Here is a 19,688-nt window from a genome sequence, read left to right on the forward strand (position 1 = left end):
CTTGTATTTTCTAGGTAAATAGCTGCAAAGTACAGTAATAATACTGTCTTTAGCCACATTTAGAGCTATAGCGCAGGGAAATACATTCAAGATTATCTCCTCTATTTTAACAAGGAACTCCAAAACGTTATACTGCATTGTAATGGGCTTGAGACACATTAGGAGCAGAAGGATGTGAGTTTAGAATTCTTGTTTCTGAGGTAGAACAAATCCTTCCCAATCGCTCCTTTTTTTGCTCACCCTCTGCCATTCTTTCCCCCCACCGCCTCCCAACCAACAACCCCTTTCCTAGCCCTGGAGTAATACTAGCAGGGGATGATAATACTTCCAGTCCTGTAATACACTGTTAAATCAAACACAGCATTCCCTAGTGAAAGACTAAGTTTAAGTGTGGGGGGGTGGGGAAGACCCTCCTCTGGAAAGTTGCTGTGTGGTAAAGGGAAGCATCAGAATAACCACTATCTTTATTTACAACTGTGAAAACTTTCAACTTTGAGAAGAAAAAGAAAAAAGAAAACAGTGCGCTGGAACAGCCTTCAATACTGCTGGTCTTCCTTGTTCTTTAAACTTTTAAGCTGCTACTAGTTGACTCAGCTGCCCGCTCAGCTGCCCTTGGTCACCACTAGATCTAACCAGCCTCAAGCCAACTAAGGGCCAGCGGACCCTCCTCCACTTTCCAGCAGCAGCAGGAGGCGGTGAGGTACAAGGTGGGTTGCTGGACGCCACGCCCCCACGAGGGGCGGGGCTGCCTCCGAGCCACTTCCTCCGCAGAGGCAGGGGAAGGGGCGGGCCTTACGTGGCGTCACCCAGAAAGCCCGCTCTGGTTGGAGAAAATTTAGAAGCGATCTGGGCGGGAAGGAGGCGGAGTCCAGTTGCCCTGGGGGCGGGTTGCTTGGCGGTCGCCTAGTAACCGGTCGCGGCAGTCCTGGCTGCTGCAGCGCAGGCCGCGGAAGTCTGTGTGCCGGAGCCCACGCTGGGCTCTCTCTGTCTGTGGGGCGATGGCGGCCGCCGCGGCCGTGGTCACGCCGTCGGGTTTAGAGGATGCGGTGTCTCGGTCCCATGGCGAAGGGGCTGGGGAGGCGGTCGTGGAGCGGGGACCCGGCGCGGCCTACCACATGTTCGTGGTGATGGAGGACCTGGTGGAGAAGCTGAAGTTGCTCCGCTACGAGGAGGAACTCCTCCGGAAGAACAACCTGAAGCCCCCGTCCAGGTGGGTGCCCTCGTAACCTGGCACCGGGGTGCCGCCTGGGACGGTGCCTCCCTCCGGCCTTTTGGGGAGCGCCTAGCGCGGGTTTAGCAAGCACTTGCCTCCATCTCCCTGTCCTGGAAGGAGCACTTCACCCCAAACTTGGTGACGGAGGGCCGCCGCGGAGCTCAAGGAGTTGTGACTTGCTTTTTAGTAGAAAGAATAAAGTTTTAAAACAGCAGAAAGGATTGGGAGACAGCTTGCCTGGTCTTTAAAGCACAAACGCACCTCCACAGAATAACAAACGTTTGTTTTCTTCTGGTTATCAAAGTAGTAAAATACATTGTAGAGAACGCAGAAAAAAACACACAAGAAAATTTGTAGAAAAATACCAAAATCACCCATAATCTCATTCCCAAAGATGACTGCCGTTACCGTTTTAGATCTCTCTCTAGTTTTTATTTTCCTCTGGAAGAGCCTGCCCCTACAGCTGGTAACCGTGGGTACCCAGGACCTTGCTGAGCACTTTCTGTGCAGCGTAGTGAACTTGTTGACGAACTGTTGTGGTCTAAAGGACTGCTGCCTTGGCAGGAACAGTACCCTCAGAAACGGAGGAGTGGAAAGACAAATGAAATGGCAACGGCTGGAATTGTCCCTTTATCATAGAACCTAAAGTTCTGTCGTTCTGGTGCCCTTGGTTGCTGAGGATAATGGGCAGCTAGCACTTTCTCCTCCCATCAATGTAGCTTAGCGATTGACAGATAAATCAGTTTTTCCTTCACCTTAATACATGCTTACATTTGTTTGTATAATAGACACTTTAGGTTAAAATCGGCAGTACTTTCTCTTAAAGGCCATAGGGAGGGTCCAATAGTTTCCCTTAACAGTTTTGATCTCATTCCCTGCTCTCTTTCAATAACTTGAATTATAAGATGTGCAGGCTTTAGGTTAAACTGTCCATATTGCTGAGACTGTCCATAATAGAAGAAAAGTTAGAGGGAGAGGTAGTATTGTTTGATCCATGATAGAAATTGTAGAATTGGGGAGTTATTACTTAAATGAATTGATCTGGATAATATAAACAATCAACATTTTATGTTAAGTATGCGTATTTTCTCGAGTATATTTTTTAAACTAAGGTTCTATTGATGTAACCTCTGTGCTATTTCCTCAGGAGTGCCCTGTGATACTTTGAATCATGGATTTGCATGGAGATATCTTAGTTTAATGATTCTCAACATGTGGTCTTCAGGGCAGCAGCAGCAGCAGCATCACCTGGGAATTTATTAGAAATGCAATCCCACAGGCCCCTTCCGGGGTCTCCTGTATCAGAAATTCTAGGGGTGGCACCTATAAGTCTGTGTTTTGACAAATCTTCCAAGTGATTCTGAGCGTGCTAAAGTTTAAGAACCACAGCCATAGGTCTACAGAATGTGTCAGAATCCATTTCTCTTTTCTGGAATTATCAGTCAATAAGGAAAAGATGAGTTGTTACCAGTAGTTGCTTCAAAAGGATTGTAAACTTATACCTGCCAAGGCTTCCTGGGGTTACCTGCACAGATTTTATGATCTTTATTTCTTCACAACTTTCTGTTATCTTCCAGGACATTTATACTTATCCTGCAGGGAAAAAAATTGGGAAACATGAAGTAGACTTCTGATTCTTATGAAAAATAGCTGTAAATACAATTAGAAACATAATAGTAATAGCTACACATACAAAAGCAAAATAAGGTCTTTAATTAAACTGAATTGAATATTGTTGCTAGCAAATTTTATTCCTAACATGTTTAGGTATAAATCATTTTGATCCTCATAATACTGTTTTTAGTTGGCTAGATGATGTGGCAAAAGTCAACAAATGTTCTTAGATTGGGGATGTGATATTCAGTGGTTCTTCATCCTGGCTATATCTTAGATCTATCTAGGAAGGTTTTGAAGTATACAAATATTGGGGCTTCACTCCCAGAAGTCTTGATTTAATTCATGAGAAAATAACTGTTTGGTCAGGTAGCAATAGTTTGAGGAGTTTCTTGGATGATTCAAATATGTAACCAAGATGAGAACAACTGTTGAATGGACCTGATAGAGTAGAAACAGTAAGTAAAGTTACCAGTGACATTGTAAAAAATGTAAAAATGCATAGTGAATAATCATTAAGGTCTTGTTTTAAAATTCTGAGATTCTCTTAATTTCAAATTACCATTTTCAGTAAGTACTCATTAATTATTCCTGACATAAATTATTTTGGCAAACGTTCTATATGCTATGTTTTATAACATGCCCTGCATTTTCTGGTGTAAGGTATTTGATCTAATATTTTTTTGTACAGTAGTTATTGCCCTAATCCTTTTGATTAAAAACTTCAATGTGAGTACTGTGGATTCCCAGAAACTTCAGTGTCTTTTGATTTTAAAGCCATTTGAAAAAAAAAAAAAAAGTCTTTTGGCAATTTTGGACTCCATTCTTTTAGTTATTATAGATTTTGCAACATTTCATATTCCACCCACCCCTCTTGTTTTGAACAGACACTATTTTGCACTGCCTACCAACCCTGGTGAACAGTTCTACATGTTTTGCACTCTTGCTGCTTGGTTGATTAACAAAGCAGGACGCCACTTTGAGCAGCCTCAGGAATATGATGACCCTAATGCAACAATATCTAACATATTATCTGAGCTTCGATCATTTGTAAGTGTAAACAACTCTCTTCTTTCTGCATGCTCTCAAGTTATGAATTTTAATGTTGATAATTCAACAACATAAATGCTAGCCTTTTAGATGAACTCTCTGAAAAACTGTCTATCTATACACACACATTTATATGCATACATAAATCCATACATATAACATTATATCTGGATTTATTTTCTGGTAAAACCTAAGAATAGTTGATATTATCACATTAATGCCGCTTCTAAAAATGCTCAGCGTATACCCTTTATAGCCCAAAGTAATAATATTTTTCTTAATCTTGATAAGTCTCAGAGATAAATTTGTGGATACTTAATTCTCCTTAAAAATGATTTAAAAAACTACAACTAGGAAGCTGAAACACTATTTTGAAAGAGAACTTTGATTTAATAGACCATGATATCAGTTGTACTTCCATTTCTGACTTTTCCTGGGTACTCTTCATTTCTAATTTTTCTGGGGATGGGCAATAAGAATTTTTGTCAAGCATGTTATGTGTTTTTGACAAGTGAATCACTCTGCCCTTCATATGGCTGTTTGATGATAGGATATCACGCTAGTAGTTTTACTAGTTTTTACCCTAACAATATCAATGATTTGTTCTGCCGTCATGAGGTCTTATTGCCTTTTAACTTGATACTTTTGACAATAAAAAGTCTTCATTTTTCTTTAGTGTTTTATGCATCAATGGCTATAGAGATGGATTTTTAAGAAACAATATAATTACAGTTATTTTAATCATATTTGTAAAATAGAGAAATGATTAATTTATTCAGCAGTACTTTGCTTAAAATATTTTGACATTTGGAATATAAATAACAAGTAATATCCTGTTTATCTTTTGTATTTCAGGGGAGATCTGCAGATTTTCCTCCTTCAAAATTAAAGTCTGGTTATGGAGAGCATGTATGCTATGTTCTTGACTGTTTAGCTGAAGAAGCATTAAAATATATTGGTTTCACCTGGAAAAGGTAAAAATTAACCAACTTGGCAATCGTAGTTTTATGTGTATAGTTTTTTCCTATAAGGGTACATAGTTATTTTATAGAACAGATAAGAGTATTTACTCTTAATATTTCTAAACTGAAAATGCTACGGGTGATTAGAAAAATCAGTATAGACAAAAATTGGAATATCTGGTGTCTTCAAAGCCAATTCTGATATTATGGCATCCCTCCCCTGTTCAAATATACAGTATATTTATTAAAGGTTTAACTGTTAACTATTTATCTTTGTCAATTTAGGAGTTTTTTTAATCCTCACCTAAGGATATATTTTTTTATTGATTTGAGAGAGAGAGGGAAAAATATCAATGTGAGAGGGGAACATTAATAGGTTGCCTCCCATACTAGCCCTGACTGGGGATCGAACCCCCAACCTAGGTATGTGTCTTGACCAGGAATCGAACCTGCAACCTTCTGGTGTATGGGATGATACTCGAACCAGCTGAACCACCCACTTAGGACAATTTAGGAAATTTTTTAGAAGTCATTTGCATATATTTATTTCTATAACTAAACATGGTATATGCATGCAGATAACTGATAGCTGCAGATTTAAGAAAAAAAAATGGAAATCAATATAGTACTTTAAATGGGATTTTTTTTTACCTTTGCTTAAAGTGACTAGGCAAGAGTAATACTGAAGAAGCCAACTGATACTCTTCTTAGACATTGTTCATTGCTTATTTCTCTGACCTGACAATATTTTGTTTATATATCTATTAGAGGCCCGGTGCATGAAACTCATGCATGGGGGGGGGTTGTCCTTCAGCCCAGCCTGCACCCTCTCCAATCTGGGACATCCCTCTCACAATCCAGGACTGCTGGCTCACAACCGCTTGCTTGCCTGCCTGATTACCCCTAACCGCTTCTGCCTGCCAGCCTGATCACCCCCTAACCACTCCTCTGCCAGCCTGATCACCCCCTAACCACTCCTCTGCCAGCCTGATTGATGCCTAACTGCTCCCCTGCTGGCCCGATTGCCCCTAAGTGCCCTCCCCTGCTGGCCTGGTTGCCCCTAACTGCCCTCCCCTGCTGGCCCAGTAACCCCTAACTGCCCTCCTCTGCAGGCATGGTCCTCCCCCATCTGCCCTGCCCTGCAGGCCTGGGTCCCCCCTAACTGCCCTCCCTTGCAGGCCTGGGTCCCCCCAAACTGTCCTCCCTTGCAGGCCCGGTCACTCCTAACTGCCCTCCCCTGCAGGCCTGATCGCCCCTAATTGCCCTCCCTTGCAGGCCTGATCCCTCCCCTGCTGGCCTGATCGCCCATAACTGCCCTCCCCTGCTGGCCATCTTGTGGCAGCCATCTTGTGTCCACATGGGGGTGGCCATCTTTGACCACATGGGAGCGGCCATCTTGTGTGTTGAAGTGACTGTTAATTTGCATATTACTCTTTTATTAGATAGGGTTATTGTAGTTATCAAATAGTATTAAAGTCAATTGTTTATAGGTTTGGCTTTATTGCTAGAAATTATTATATATTCATGTGTACTCTATGGCTGGTAGCATAGCACTTGGTATATTATAGATGCTCAATAAATGGATGAAAAAATAAAATATTCTGAAACTGTCAATTTATATAGTTGTAACTAGTAAATATAAATTTATTCTGATGAAGATTGAGATTATTGATAGGTAGAGATTATGGAAGGCATTACTCAGGTAAAACATGAGCAAGCAGTGATTTTGATTAGAATTAACTTCTGCATAAAGGTGTATATTTTGTTTCCTGTTAATAGTTTAATGTGTTTTCAATTACATTCTTTCGGGTAGATAATCTATCCCATTAATAGATACTTTTAAAAACTTACTCAACTTGGGTTATCATCTGGTTGAAGCATATGAAATTACTGATACTCATTTATTTTGAACTAAAAAATGGCTGTTTCAATTCTCAACCCAAACATTTCCACATAGTACAACATAAAGAATGACTACATGATCCACATTACTTTTTTTGCATTCTCACCCAAGGATATGTTTCCATTGATTTTTAGAGAGAGAGGAAGGGAGGGAGCGAAAGAGAGAGAGAAACATTGATATGAAAGAGAAACATCAATTGGTTACTTCTTTTATGTGCCTCAACTAGGGATCGAACTTACAACCTAGGTATATTCCTTGACTGGATATCAAACCTGCAACCTTTTGGTGTACAGGACGATGCTCCAACCAATTGAGCACCTAGCCAGGGCCACATTACTTCTTTATTAGAATCCAAGAAGTTGTAAGTTGTCTTGCTCCATTTAACATTTAAAAAATTATTAAATCTATTGCCCAATGTATTCTAAATTCAACAGAAGCTATTGATTTCTCATCCACCATTCAATTTTGTACTTCCTTTGCTTTTGGGCTTATCTTATTCATGGCCATGTATTGTGATTTGGAATATATATATATATGAAAGAAAAAGGGGAAATATTGAAGATAGGAAGTAGAGAATATATTAGCTATGTAATATGTAAATTACATAGAATTTACATATTTATAGATGATTATTTTATGTATCTAAATATACCAAAATGAATCCTACAAGAATATTGCTTATGAGATTTCTATAAAAAATAGGAAATTTATTTTTTAGAAGATTGATTTGGTTTTCAGTAGTTTCCTTTCTTAATATTAAATGTTGATTTTTATATTTTGTTAACCTGTTCAGGTATGAATTTATTTTAAAATAAGTTTCCAGTATTTTTAATGTGGTAAATACATGTTGTTAATCTTGATGGAGAAATAATTGTCCAATACTTAGTGTTAGGAGCACTGATTAGATTTTGGAAATAAGAATAAAGCTGGAGCCCTAGCTGGTTTGGCTCAGTGGATAGAGTGTTGGCCTATGGACTGAAGGGTCCTGGGTTCAATTCCAGTCAAGGGCACATCCCAGGTTGTGGGCTCAATCCCCAGTAGGGGGCGAGCAGGAGGCAGCTGATCAATGATTCTCTCTCATCATTGATGTTTCTAACTCTCTCTCCCTCTCCCTTCCTCTCTGAAATCAATAAAAAAATATATTTTAAAAAAAGAATAAAGGTGGAGCTCTTCTTATTCTACAGAAATAAATTTCAGATTGATTAAAGATGTAAATATAAAAAATGAAACTATAAATGGTAGTATTAAAAGACCAAAGGGTTGTGGCATGTGTTGTGTGATTTTAAAGCTAGGATCCATGCACAAAAAGGTTGCAAAGTCAATGTAATAAGAATTGTAACAGTTGTAAATAGCCAAGATTATCCTATACTGGAGGCCTGGTGCATGAAAATTCATGCACGGGATGGTGGGGGCGTTCCCTCAACTTGGCCTGCTCCCTCTCACAGTCTGGGAGCCCTCAGGGGTAGGAGGTGACCCAGTGATCAGGGGAAGGCAACACCCCCATCATACCTCTTCTGTTGCCATTGCTGGCAGCGCAAGCCTTGGCTGGCCCTGGTTACCTGAGCCTCAGGCGGCCCTGGGCGGCTGGGCAGCCGACATCTGAGGCTTGCCTGTGCCTTGGGCTGGCCATAGGTGGCTGGGCAGCTGACATCCAAGGCTTGCCTGTGCCTCAGACCTGCCCTGGGCGGCTGGGGGACTGAGGGCGGGTCTGGCCGCACTGTGCGCCTGCCACCCCCCTTCAGTGGGGCTGAAAGGACTGGGGGACTCCGGCAGGGCTGAGGCCACTGGGCACCGCCATCTTGTGGCTATGGGCGCCACCATCTTTGTGGTGGTGTGACGGTCAATTTGCATAGTCCCTCTTTATTAGATAGGATACTAAAAGGTAATATGCAAATTGACCCTAATGGAAGAATGATCCAGAACAGCCCGTCACTATGACGTGCACTGAACACCAGGGGGCAGATGCTCAACGCAGGAGCTGCCCCCTGATGGTCAGTGCGCTCCCACACGGGGAGCACCGCTCAGCCATAAGCTGGGCTGACGGCTGCAAGCACAGAGGTGGTGGCGGGAGCCTCTCCTGCCTCCTCTGCAGTGCTAAGGATGTCTGACTGTGGCCTACTCCCCTCAGGCCAAAACTGCAGTCTGACATCCCCTGAGGGCTCCCAGGCTGCCAGAGGGATGTCTGACTGCCAGCTTAGGCCCAATCTCCCAGGGAGTGGGCCTAAGCCGGAAGGTGGACATCCCCCAAGGGGTCCCAGACTGCGAAAGGGCACAGGCCAGGCTGAGGGAACCCCCCCCCCCCCCAAGTGCACAAATTTTCGTGCACCGGGCCTCTAGTATATAATAAACTAGGAAAACATTATTAATACAGGTTAGGCTATGCATTAATTTTCTTCATATATAAAAGGTCAAAGGACATAAATAGGCCTTTCCCTGAAAAAGAAACACATATAATCAATTAAAACATTAAAAGGTATTCAACCACTTTAATGTAAAAAAATACAATTAAAGTAAGAATGAGATATTTCACTTAAATGATTGGCAAATGTTAAAGTTTGTTTACCATATTGGTGAACATATGGAAATGGAGTCACTGTTGTTGGAAGTGCAACATTGTAGCAATAGATTTTGGCAATATTTAACAAAACAATAAAATGTACAAAGTTGTTGATCCAGCCATTCTACTTGTACAATTTATTCTAATGAAATATACAATGAAAAATATACAATGATGACCTTTGCAATATTATTTAGTTAGGAAACTGGAAACAAAATCAATGTTCAGCCATAGGTTGTTAGTTAAATTAATATTATGGTACTGCTGTTAAGTGGAATACATGCAGAGAGAGGGAGAGATATATGTATAGGTACTTACATGTGGTATATTAGTAAATGAAGAAAGTACATTGGGTAACAGTATGCATGGTATTAGCCTATTTGTGTAAATTTATTTTTTAAATTTGGAGATAAGTATTTTGCTTCTTTACATAGAAAGTTTCAGGAAGAATACATGAATCATTTAACAGTGATTATGTAAGTGGGGTGGAAAAGGACAAAATCTGTTGTAGAGGAGATTCTTAATATTTACATTGTATATACCTTTTTGTCTTTCTGGAGTGTTTGTTTTCAATTCTCAACTCATATTAGCTTTATTATTTTAGACCAACATACCCAGTGGAAGAATTAGAAGAAGAAACTGTTCCAGAAGATGATGCAGAATTAACATTAAATAAAATGGATGAAGAATTTGTGGTATGAGTGTTACTGAACTTATTGTTCATTTTCACCTTTGAATTCTTTTTTCTCCTTTTAATTCTCCCAAGTTTCCATTTTCTGACATATTTTATTTCATTTTTTCTAAAGACGAGAAGCTTATACAGTACCATGTTCAGTTGTTTAGATGTTTGCTTAAGTTAATGCTCATGTTCTCTAGTGACTGAGATCTGGATTTTAACAGAGGTTCTTAAATTATAGACAGGAAATAGTAGACCCCTAGTTATATGAGCAAACACTTTATTAACAAGTGTTCATGATCTCTAATAGGTCATAAATAATAAACAATTTAAAACAGAACAATAGAATTTAAGATTAATACATTCTTCTTAATAAGAACACCATTTATTTCTCAGAAACTCCATTATGCTTCTAAAATAAGGATAAATACTAATATTAGAACTTTAAAATTTTATATGCAGGAACTTTAAAAAATACTCATAAATATCAACATTATTTAAATTGTTGGCAGCATCTGGGCTTTTTTCCAGTCAACATCCTATCCATAGTGTGAAGCTAAATGATCAAGTCTTTACAACAGACTAGACTAGTAAAATGATGGAAGCAAAGGGCTCTTAGAATCAGAGTTGGATTAACTCTGATTTTTAGGAAGTATAGATATGATATAAAATTAAAATGCCCATGTATTTTACTCTCATAAACCAGTTGAAGTTTCCGGGTGATTGTAAAAATCTATATATATAAAAGTCTAAGCAACTGAACGACTGGTCAACTGGTTGCTATGATGCGCACTGACCACCAGGGGGCAGATGCTCAACACCGAAGCTGCCCCCTGGTGGTCAGTGCGTTCCCACAGCCAACCTCCTGCGGTCCCTCCCCCCAGCTGGCCAACTTCCCGTGATTCCTCCCCTTGGTGACCCGGCCTGATGAACCTGATGGGGGCTACCAGCCAACCTCCTGCGCCCCCTCCCCTGACCAACCTCCCATGGCCCCAATCGGCCTCAATTGCCGGTGAGGCTGAAGGACTCCACTCATGCACAAATTCATGCATCGGGCCTCTAGTTAATATATAATAAGTATATTTTATATTTAAGCTTAAAGTAATTTATTTAGCTAGTATATGATACAAAGATATTAGTTACTGCATTGTTTTATAACAAGTGCTGGAAATTACTATAAAAGAACTTAGGTTATATCTAAATAGTAGAATATAATGTCTCCATGAAAAAATTTTTAAAAATATGTTTTTATGGATTTTAGAGAGTGAGAGGGAGAGAGAGATAAAAACATCAATGATGAGAGAGAATCATTGGTCAACTGCCTCCTGCACGCCCCACTGGGAGTCGAACAGTGACCTCCTGGTTCATAGGTTGAAGCTCAACCACTGAGCCACACTGGTTGGGCTAAAATTTTAACACTTGTTTATAAGAAGTGCAAACTTCTAGTTACAAAATAAGTTATAAGGATATATTGGACAGTATAGGGAATCCTATCTAATAAAAGGGTAATATGCAAATTGACCATCACTCCAACATACAAGATGACTGCCCCCATGTGGTCAAAGATGGCCATCCCCATGTGGACACAAGATGGCCGCCACAAGATGGCCAGCAGGAGAGGGCAGTTGTGGGTGATCAGGCCAGCAGGGGAGGGCAGTTGGGGGGGACCCAGGCCTGCAGGGAAGGCAGTTGGGGGCAACCAGCCCTGCAGGGGAGGAAAGTTAGGGGTGACTGGGCCAGCAGGGGAGGGAAGTTGGGGGGGACCCAGGCCTGCAGGGAGAGCAGTTGGGGGGGACCAGGCCTGCAGGGGAGTGCAGTTGGTGGGGACCAGGCCTGCAGGGGAGGGCAGTTGGGGGGGACCCAGGCCTGCAGGGGAGAGCAGTTGGGGACCAGGCCTGCAGAAGAGGGCAGTTGGGGGTCACCAGACTTGCAGGGGAGGGCAGTTGGGGGTGAGCAGGCCTGCAGCGGAGGGCAGTTGGGGGCAACCAGGCTTGCAGGGGAGGACAGTTAGGGGCAACCAGGCCTGCAGGCAAGGACAGTTAGGGGTGACCAGGCCTGCAGGGTAGTTGGGGGTGACCAGGTTGGTAGGGGAGGGCAGTTAGCAGCGACCAGGCTGGCAAGGAAGGGAAGTTTGGGGTGACCGGGCCAGCAGGGGAGGGCAGTTGGGGGCAACCAGGCCTGCAGGGGAGGGCAGTTAGGGGCAACCAGGCCAGCAGGGGAGGACAGTTAGGGGCGACCAGGCCTGCAGGGGAGGGCAGTTAGGGGCAACCAGGCCTGCAGGCAAGGACAGTTAGGGGTGACCAGGCCTGCAGGGTAGTTGGGGGTGACCAGGTTGGTAGGGGAGGGCAGTTAGCAGCGACCAGGCTGGCAAGGAAGGGAAGTTTGTGGTGACCGGGCCAGCAGGGGAGGGCAGTTGGGGGCAACCAGGCCTGCAGAGGAGGGCAGTTAGGGGTGACAAGGCTGGCAGGGGAGGGAAGTTAGGGGCAATCGGGCCGGCAGGGGAGCAATTACGTGTTGATCAGGCTGGCAGGGGAGTGGTTAGGGGGTGATCAGGCTGTCAGGCAGAAGAAGTTAGGGGCAATCAGCCAGGCAGGCAGGTGAGCGTTTGGGAGCCAGCAGTCCTGGATTGTGAGAGATGTCCAACTGCCTGTTTAGGCCCGATCCCACCGGGACATCCTTCTAGGTGTCCCAGATTGGAGAGGGTGCAGGCTGGGCTGAGGGACAAACCGCTCCCCCCCCCCCCCCCCCGTGCATGAATTTCTTGCACTGGGCCTCTAGTCCTGTATAATAAAAGAGTAATATGCAAATTGACACTAATGGTGGAACAACTGGGAACGACCAGTTGCTATGACATGCACCGACCACCAGGGGGCAGATGTTCAACGCAGGAGCTGCCCCCTGGTGGTCAGTGCACTTCCACAGGGGGAGCACTGCTCAGCCAGAAGCTGGCTCTTGGCTGGCCCGCGCAGCAGCGGTGGCAGGAGCCTCTCCAGCCTCCGTGACAGTGCTAAAGATGTCTGACTAATGGCTAAAATTTTAGCCATTGGACAACCCCCAAGGGCTCCTCGGCTGCCAGAGGGATGTCTGCCTGCCAGCTTAGGCCCAATCCCCCGTGGAGCGGGCCTAAGCTGGCAGGTGGACATCCCCTGAGGGGTCCTGGACTGCGAGAGGGTGCAGGCCGGGCTGAGGGACCCCCCTGAGTGCACAAATTTTTGTGTACTGGGCCTCTAGTATAGTTAATAGTATCATAAGTATGTATAGTGACAGATGATTCCTAGACTTACTATGGTGATCTCCTCCTAAGGTATGTAAATGTTAAATCACTATGTTGTACACCTGAAACTAGTATAATATTGTATCTATATATATAAAAGCCCAGTGAATGGAACAGTGGAACGACCAGAATGACCAGAATGACCGGTGGCTATGAAGCGCACTGTGGCAGCCAACCAGCCTGATCTGGGCCCGATCGTCTCCACCCCCGGTTGGCCTGGTCCCCGGTTGGCCCCCAACAGCCTGAGGTCCCTCCCCCCGGCCAGTCCTGCCCCCGATCAGCTCCCAACACCCCGATTGGGGGCGGGGCTGGCTGGCCAACCACCCACTGCCCTTCCCCCTGCCGGCCTGGCCTGATGGGCCCCCATTGGGGCAGGCCGGCGGGATCTCACCCATGCACGAATTCATGCACTGGGTCTCTAGTGTCAACTGTAAAACCACTAGGTACATATAGTCAAATTGCTGGGTTTAAAAGTCATGTGAAATGAAATACTTCTTCACTGTGTGACTATTTCACAAGCTGAATACACATTTTAAAATAAATAAATACTATTGAACTGAAAAAAATTTGTTTACAAAGAATTGTTACTTACATGTGCATGATATTACAATTTACATAAACTCAGCTATGAAAAATGTGCAAATAAAGAAAAATAATATCAATAGGTTAACATTAGTTACATATGAGTAGCAGTATTACGAGTAATTTTATTTTCTATGTTTTGTATTTTCAGAATATTTAACATGTTTTATAGAAGGAAAAAGACCATTGTAAAACTAACCAATTTAAAAGATTATTTTTTCACAAGAATTCTTATATTTTAAAAGTTAAGGTAAAAATATATTCATTAATTCTACATGTGTTTATTGAGCACCTGTTGTGTGGCAGGCACTGGGCGAGACCCTAGTTGTACTGCATGTACAAAAGCTCTGAGGCAGGAAGGAATTTTGCCTGATCAAGGCTCTAAGAAAACTTGTGGCCAGATCTCCTGAATGAGGGGTGTGAGAAGGGTGGCTTAAGATGAACTGGGGAGATAGGCCAAGTCCTTATCATTTGAGGCATTTTTACGAGTTTAGACTTTATTCTTTCTGTAAAAGATCTTTTTATTCAGATTTAGAAAAGTTTTAAGACTTCACATATTCCCAGTTGTTCACTTATTTTACTCAGGTATATTTCTCATCTTGTTTCTTTTCTTTTTAATCTTTATTGTTGAAAGTATTACATATGTCCTCCTTTTTCCCCATTGAGCTCTTCTAGCTCATCCTGACCCCCGTTATCTTGTCTTCTTAATAACTGTTTATTAGTTACTAGCTTATTGACAGATACCTGGTCCTAGTGCATCAACATTTAGCTTTAAAGACATATAACTTGAAACTGCTATAAATGTTCAGAAAAAAAGTACAAAAACATACTCATCAGTCCTGGCCAGGGGGCTTACTTAGTTGGACCATGATCCATATACCAGGAGGTTGCAGGTTTGATTGCTGGTCAAGGTACATACTTTGGTTTCTGTTGGATCCCTGGTTGGGATGCATGCAGGAGGCAATCAATCAATGTGGGTGTTTCTCTCTCACATTGATGTTTCTCTCTTTCATTCTCCCCGTTCCTCTCTCTAAAATCAGTAATAATGATAAAAAAATATTTTTGGGTGAGGATTAAAACAAACTAACAAAATGTACTCATCCAAAAGATAAACCCCCAGGGACAGAAATAATTTTGTGGTTTTGTTTTCATCTCTAATTTATTGTGCAGTATCTGATGCATAGTAGGTGTTCATTAAATATTTGACCACAAAATCATCTGTCAGCACATTGCTGTGTAACTTTAAAAAATGATAGGTAATTTTTTTCTGAGAACCCTTGAAAGGTCAAAGCAGCATTATTAGGCATGTAAATTAGAGAAACAAACTAGAAAGCAGCCCATCATGTATTTCTTCCCAACTGTGAGGTAAAGAACTTCTATAGTCGAAAGTCCAAACTCAAGGCTTTCCTCAAAGGGTTGCCTCTGAAGCTATTAGTTCTCTTAGTCATGTCTCTTGAAGTTATTTTTCTTTCCTTTCTTCTGTACTGTCATTATATTATTTTAAGGGGCCCTCTTACCTCTCCCATTCCTCTGGCTAAGGATAACTACATCATCACTAAAAAGCCTGTAGGCCCTGGCTGATATGGTTCAGTTGTCCCGTGCACCCAAGGGTCTCGGGTTTGATTCCCGGTCAGGGCACATACCCAGGTTGTGAATTCAATCCCAGGTCAGGGTGTGTATGGGAGGCAACCAATCAATGCTTCTCTTTCTCCCTTCCTCTCTCTCTAAAATTAATGAAAAATATATTCTTAGGTGAGAATTACAAAAAAAAAAATGAAGGCAAAAGAAGGCATTTGGGTGGTTAGATGTTAATTCATTTTGTTTCCAGAGTTTGTGGGGTGGCTCAAGGATGGATGATAAAGATAATTTGTGACAGAATAAAGTCCTGCTATAATCATCTACTAGTAGAAACTAGAAACCTTTAGTTTTAGCCTGTCCAAATCATGATAGGACACATTGATAACTGTTAAGAAAAAAGTAAGTATTGGTCACAACAGAATATTCTCACCTGCTATGTATAATCATATCCTTAGTAACTGGCAGTAAGAGAATTAGGAGGGTGCATATTAGGCAAAGAAATGGTGAGTGCCTTCTAAATTACGGAGATTAGAATCCTCAGTTTATTTTAAAGCTATGTTTTCTATTTATATTCGAACTAGAGACCTGGTGCACGAAATTTGTGCATGGGAAGGGGGTGTCCCTCAGCCTGGCCTGCACCCTCTCTAATCTGGGACCCCTTGGGGGATGTCCGACTGCCAGGTTAGAGGAGAATCAATTCCTGTGGGATTGGGCCTAAACTGGCAGTCGGACATCCCTCTTGCAATCCAGGACTGCTGGCTCCTAACCGATCACCTGCCTGCCGGCCTGATCCCCCTAATTGCTCTCCCCCGTTGAGCTGATCCCCCTAACTGCTCTCCCCTGCCGACCTGATCCCCCTAACTGCTCTCCTCTGCTGGCCTGATCACCCCTAACTGCCTCTGCCTTGGCCCTGCCACCATGGCTTTGTCTGGAAGGACATCTGGTCTAATTAGCATATTACCCTTTTATTAGTATAGATTCCTTTTGAATGCTCCCTTAATAATGTTTACTAACTTGAGTCCTTTCCCTAGTACCTACTATTAAAGATTTTTACCTATTAGTGCTCAATTCCGTAAAATTCAACAAGTATTTATTGATTGCCTATGTAAACTGTACTGATTAGGTTATTGCAGAAACATAAACTTGTCTCATCTCCCATGGGCATTGAGTCATTGGCATTTCAATCATTTACTCTCCTTGTTAAAAAGACCATCATTAGTGCAAACACAGAACAGACTGAGCTGCTTTTCAAAAGTGTGCATCTGCATATATGCTGAGGATTTAAGATGTAAACAGATCCATTTTATCTACACCTCCATGCCCCACTGCCCCCTCCCTAAAAAAGTAAATGTCACTTTAGTGTATGGAAACTTTATTTACATTGTTTTATATTTTACTAAAAGCTTTCCAGTTCCCCAAAGATTAGCAGAGTTCTCAAATCTAACTTTAGTGGTCCCGCCCCCAGAGATTCTGAGCAGATGGAGGATGGAGCCTTAGAATTTGCATTCTTACAAGCTCCCATGTCATACTGATGCTGCTGGTCTCAGAACCACCTTTTGAGAACCACTGTCTTACAAACTTTTAAATTCTTGCAGATAAGGATTATCTTTGAAATCTTCCACTGCTGCTTTTGTATAACTGCATGTGGAAGTGCTCACTGAACAACACCCACTATTTTTTTTTCTTTATAAGACTTGAGGACCAAGCTTCATTGGCTTTATTACCATGCTAGAGGCCTGTTGCATGAAGAGATTCGAGCAGTAGGCCTTTCTTCCCTTGGCTTCCAGCAACGGCACCTGGGACCCAGGCCTTCGCTCCGGCCGGAGTCTGCCGACTTCATCTTCACTGCAGACTCCAGCTGGAGTCTGCTGTCTTCGCTGCAGACTATGGCTGGAGTCTGCCATCTTCGTCTTTGCTGCAGACTTCGGAGTCTGCAGTCTTCGTCTTAGCTGTGGCCAGAATGCCGCTCCTGTAGATCCCTTCGCCCCCCGCCCTCCCTCTCATAGCAGGCATCCTGCCCTGCCTGGCCACTCGGCGCCTGGGGCAGCTGGGCAGCTGCCATCTTTGTCCTTCTAATTTGCATATTCCCCCCTGATTGGCTGGTGGGCATAGCGGAGGTATGGTCAATTTACATGTTTGTCTATTATTAGGTAAGATCCTTAAGTTTGGGATATTCTTGTTAAATTTCTTTCATCCAGTATGTCACTTGTCACCACAAAGACATTTGAAGAGAAAAGGAAGTTAATGTTTTGTCCTTATACATGCTTATAGAACCTGCTCAGATTCTGTATTTACTGTATATTGGGGAAAGGATTACCTCTCAAAGGGTCACTTCTGACCCCACCTTCCATAGCAGTTGGCCCAGGGATTAGGACCAGCTTGGAATCTACCTGAACTATTCTTTTAGATCAGGGTGGGGAACCTTTTTCTTTCAAGGGCCATTTGGATATTTATAACATCATTCACGGGCCATACAAATTATCGACTTAAAAATTAGCCTTCTATATTTGGTCAAACATTTAATTAACTCACCCTTAATACTTTGGCAGAGCCAGATCAAATGACTTCTCTGGCCTTATATGGCCCTGGGAAGAGACATTCCCCGTCCCTGTTTTAGATAGTTAATATCTAAGACATAAAGTTAGTATCTTAAATAAATATATATTTCATTATCATTAAATAGATTTAATATTTAATATCTTTAAATAGATTTAGGGGCCATGGGCCAGGCAGTACAATACTGGTGACTTAACTAATTAACTGATTAAACCTGAGTATGTAAGAGATATCAAAAACATTCATTAATGTGATTGGTCCCTGGAGTAGATAAGAATATTTTGTCTGTCAACCTGTCATTTTTGTCTATTTTAGTCATGTTACTCAAAATTTCCATTAACTTTTTCCACTATCTGTTTCAGATATGCTATTTGGGACTTTTTCTTGTTCTGTTCTAATGCATATTTATCTCTAGTTCTATGGTAATGGCACCCTTCCTTTTTTTGTTCTTCATTCAATGACTTTAAAAAAAGACCCATTTTATTTATTTTTAAAAAATTTATCTTTATTGAAATTATTACAGATGTGTTCCCTTCCTCCCCCCCCCCCCCCCCCCGCCATTAACTCCTCTCTACCCAACTCCAATCCCTCCCCAGGCCTTTACTGCACTATTTTCTGCCCATTTTAAATGGCATCGTCAAAACCTCAAAAAACAGATGAGCTGCTAATACCTTTACACACATTACTAGGCTTTTAAATACCCTTTCCTGAATTAGTCTATATATAGGGTTTAATATGTATGTGAAAGTTGGAAATACTTTTTTAAATGGTAACTTTATTATTATTAACTTTTAAAACTCTTTTTTTTTCCTAAGGAAGAAGAGACAGATAATGAAGAAAACTTTATTGATCTCAATGTTTTAAAAGCTCAGACCTATCGCTTGGTAAGTTGCATGGTATATACACAGGACCAACAAGCAATATGTATTCTTTTTCTGCTGGGGATTGAAACAAGTAGAAACCATTGTTGGCCATTGTTTAGTGCAGGAGTCTGGAACCTTTTTTCTGCTAAGGGCCATTTGGATATTTATAACATCATTTGAGGGGCATACAAAATTATCAACTTAAAAATTAGCCTGCTATATTTGATCAAACATTTAATTAGTTCACCACTCATGACTTGGCAGCGCCAGACCAAATGATTTCTCAGGCCTTATATAACCCTCGGGCCGGCTTTCCTCACCCCTTCTTTAGTGTGTCATTTGAAAAGTAGATCTGAAAATTGTTATTCTATATATAAAATGCAATAGCAAATATAAAAATCCAGCAGTGCAAGTAGGGCCAGAAGCCTGCTGTCTATACTATGGAAAAGCAACACAGTGCTTCTCTGTACACTGAAAATAATTTATTTGCCTTCTGTCATTTTTTATTATGGAAACATATATTATTTGATTTCAAGTTCTTTTTCTTAGTAATGGACCTGTGTTGAAGTGTTGAATTAGCTTGATAATAGGAAAATGACAATTAAATGGTAATTCTTTGAAATGAAATGGATTATATCAAGATTGGTATATAGATACATAGACATTGCTGTAAGTCAGTTTTTGCTCTATTTCAATTAGGAAGTAAATCCAGTCTATAAAAGAGAACCTACTGAATGAGATATTTCACAACTTAATATGGGATTTTTGTATTTTCCTATATGTATATTATATTTAAACTAGTGCCCTGGTGCATGGATTTGTGCACATTGAAAGGATATTACTAGTAATTAGAAGGTGGC

General features: G+C 41.8%; 1 protein-coding gene across 1 annotated transcript in view; it reads left to right on the plus strand.

The window, feature by feature from the left end:
- Positions 1 to 916: 916 nt before the first annotated feature.
- Positions 917 to 19,688, plus strand: part of IFT57 (intraflagellar transport 57) — a 74,666-nt gene continuing 55,894 nt past the window's right edge. The window contains exons 1-5 of the mRNA XM_079763644.1: positions 917 to 1,210; positions 3,715 to 3,877; positions 4,733 to 4,851; positions 9,904 to 9,994; positions 18,781 to 18,849. Coding sequence (XP_079619770.1) covers positions 999 to 1,210; positions 3,715 to 3,877; positions 4,733 to 4,851; positions 9,904 to 9,994; positions 18,781 to 18,849 — 654 coding nt within the window. The 5' untranslated portion in view covers positions 917 to 998. The remainder of the gene's footprint in view (positions 1,211 to 3,714; positions 3,878 to 4,732; positions 4,852 to 9,903; positions 9,995 to 18,780; positions 18,850 to 19,688) is intronic.

This window comes from Cnephaeus nilssonii, assembly GCF_951640355.1.
Source record: "Cnephaeus nilssonii genome assembly, chromosome: 3".
NCBI lineage: Eukaryota > Metazoa > Chordata > Mammalia > Chiroptera > Vespertilionidae > Cnephaeus > Cnephaeus nilssonii.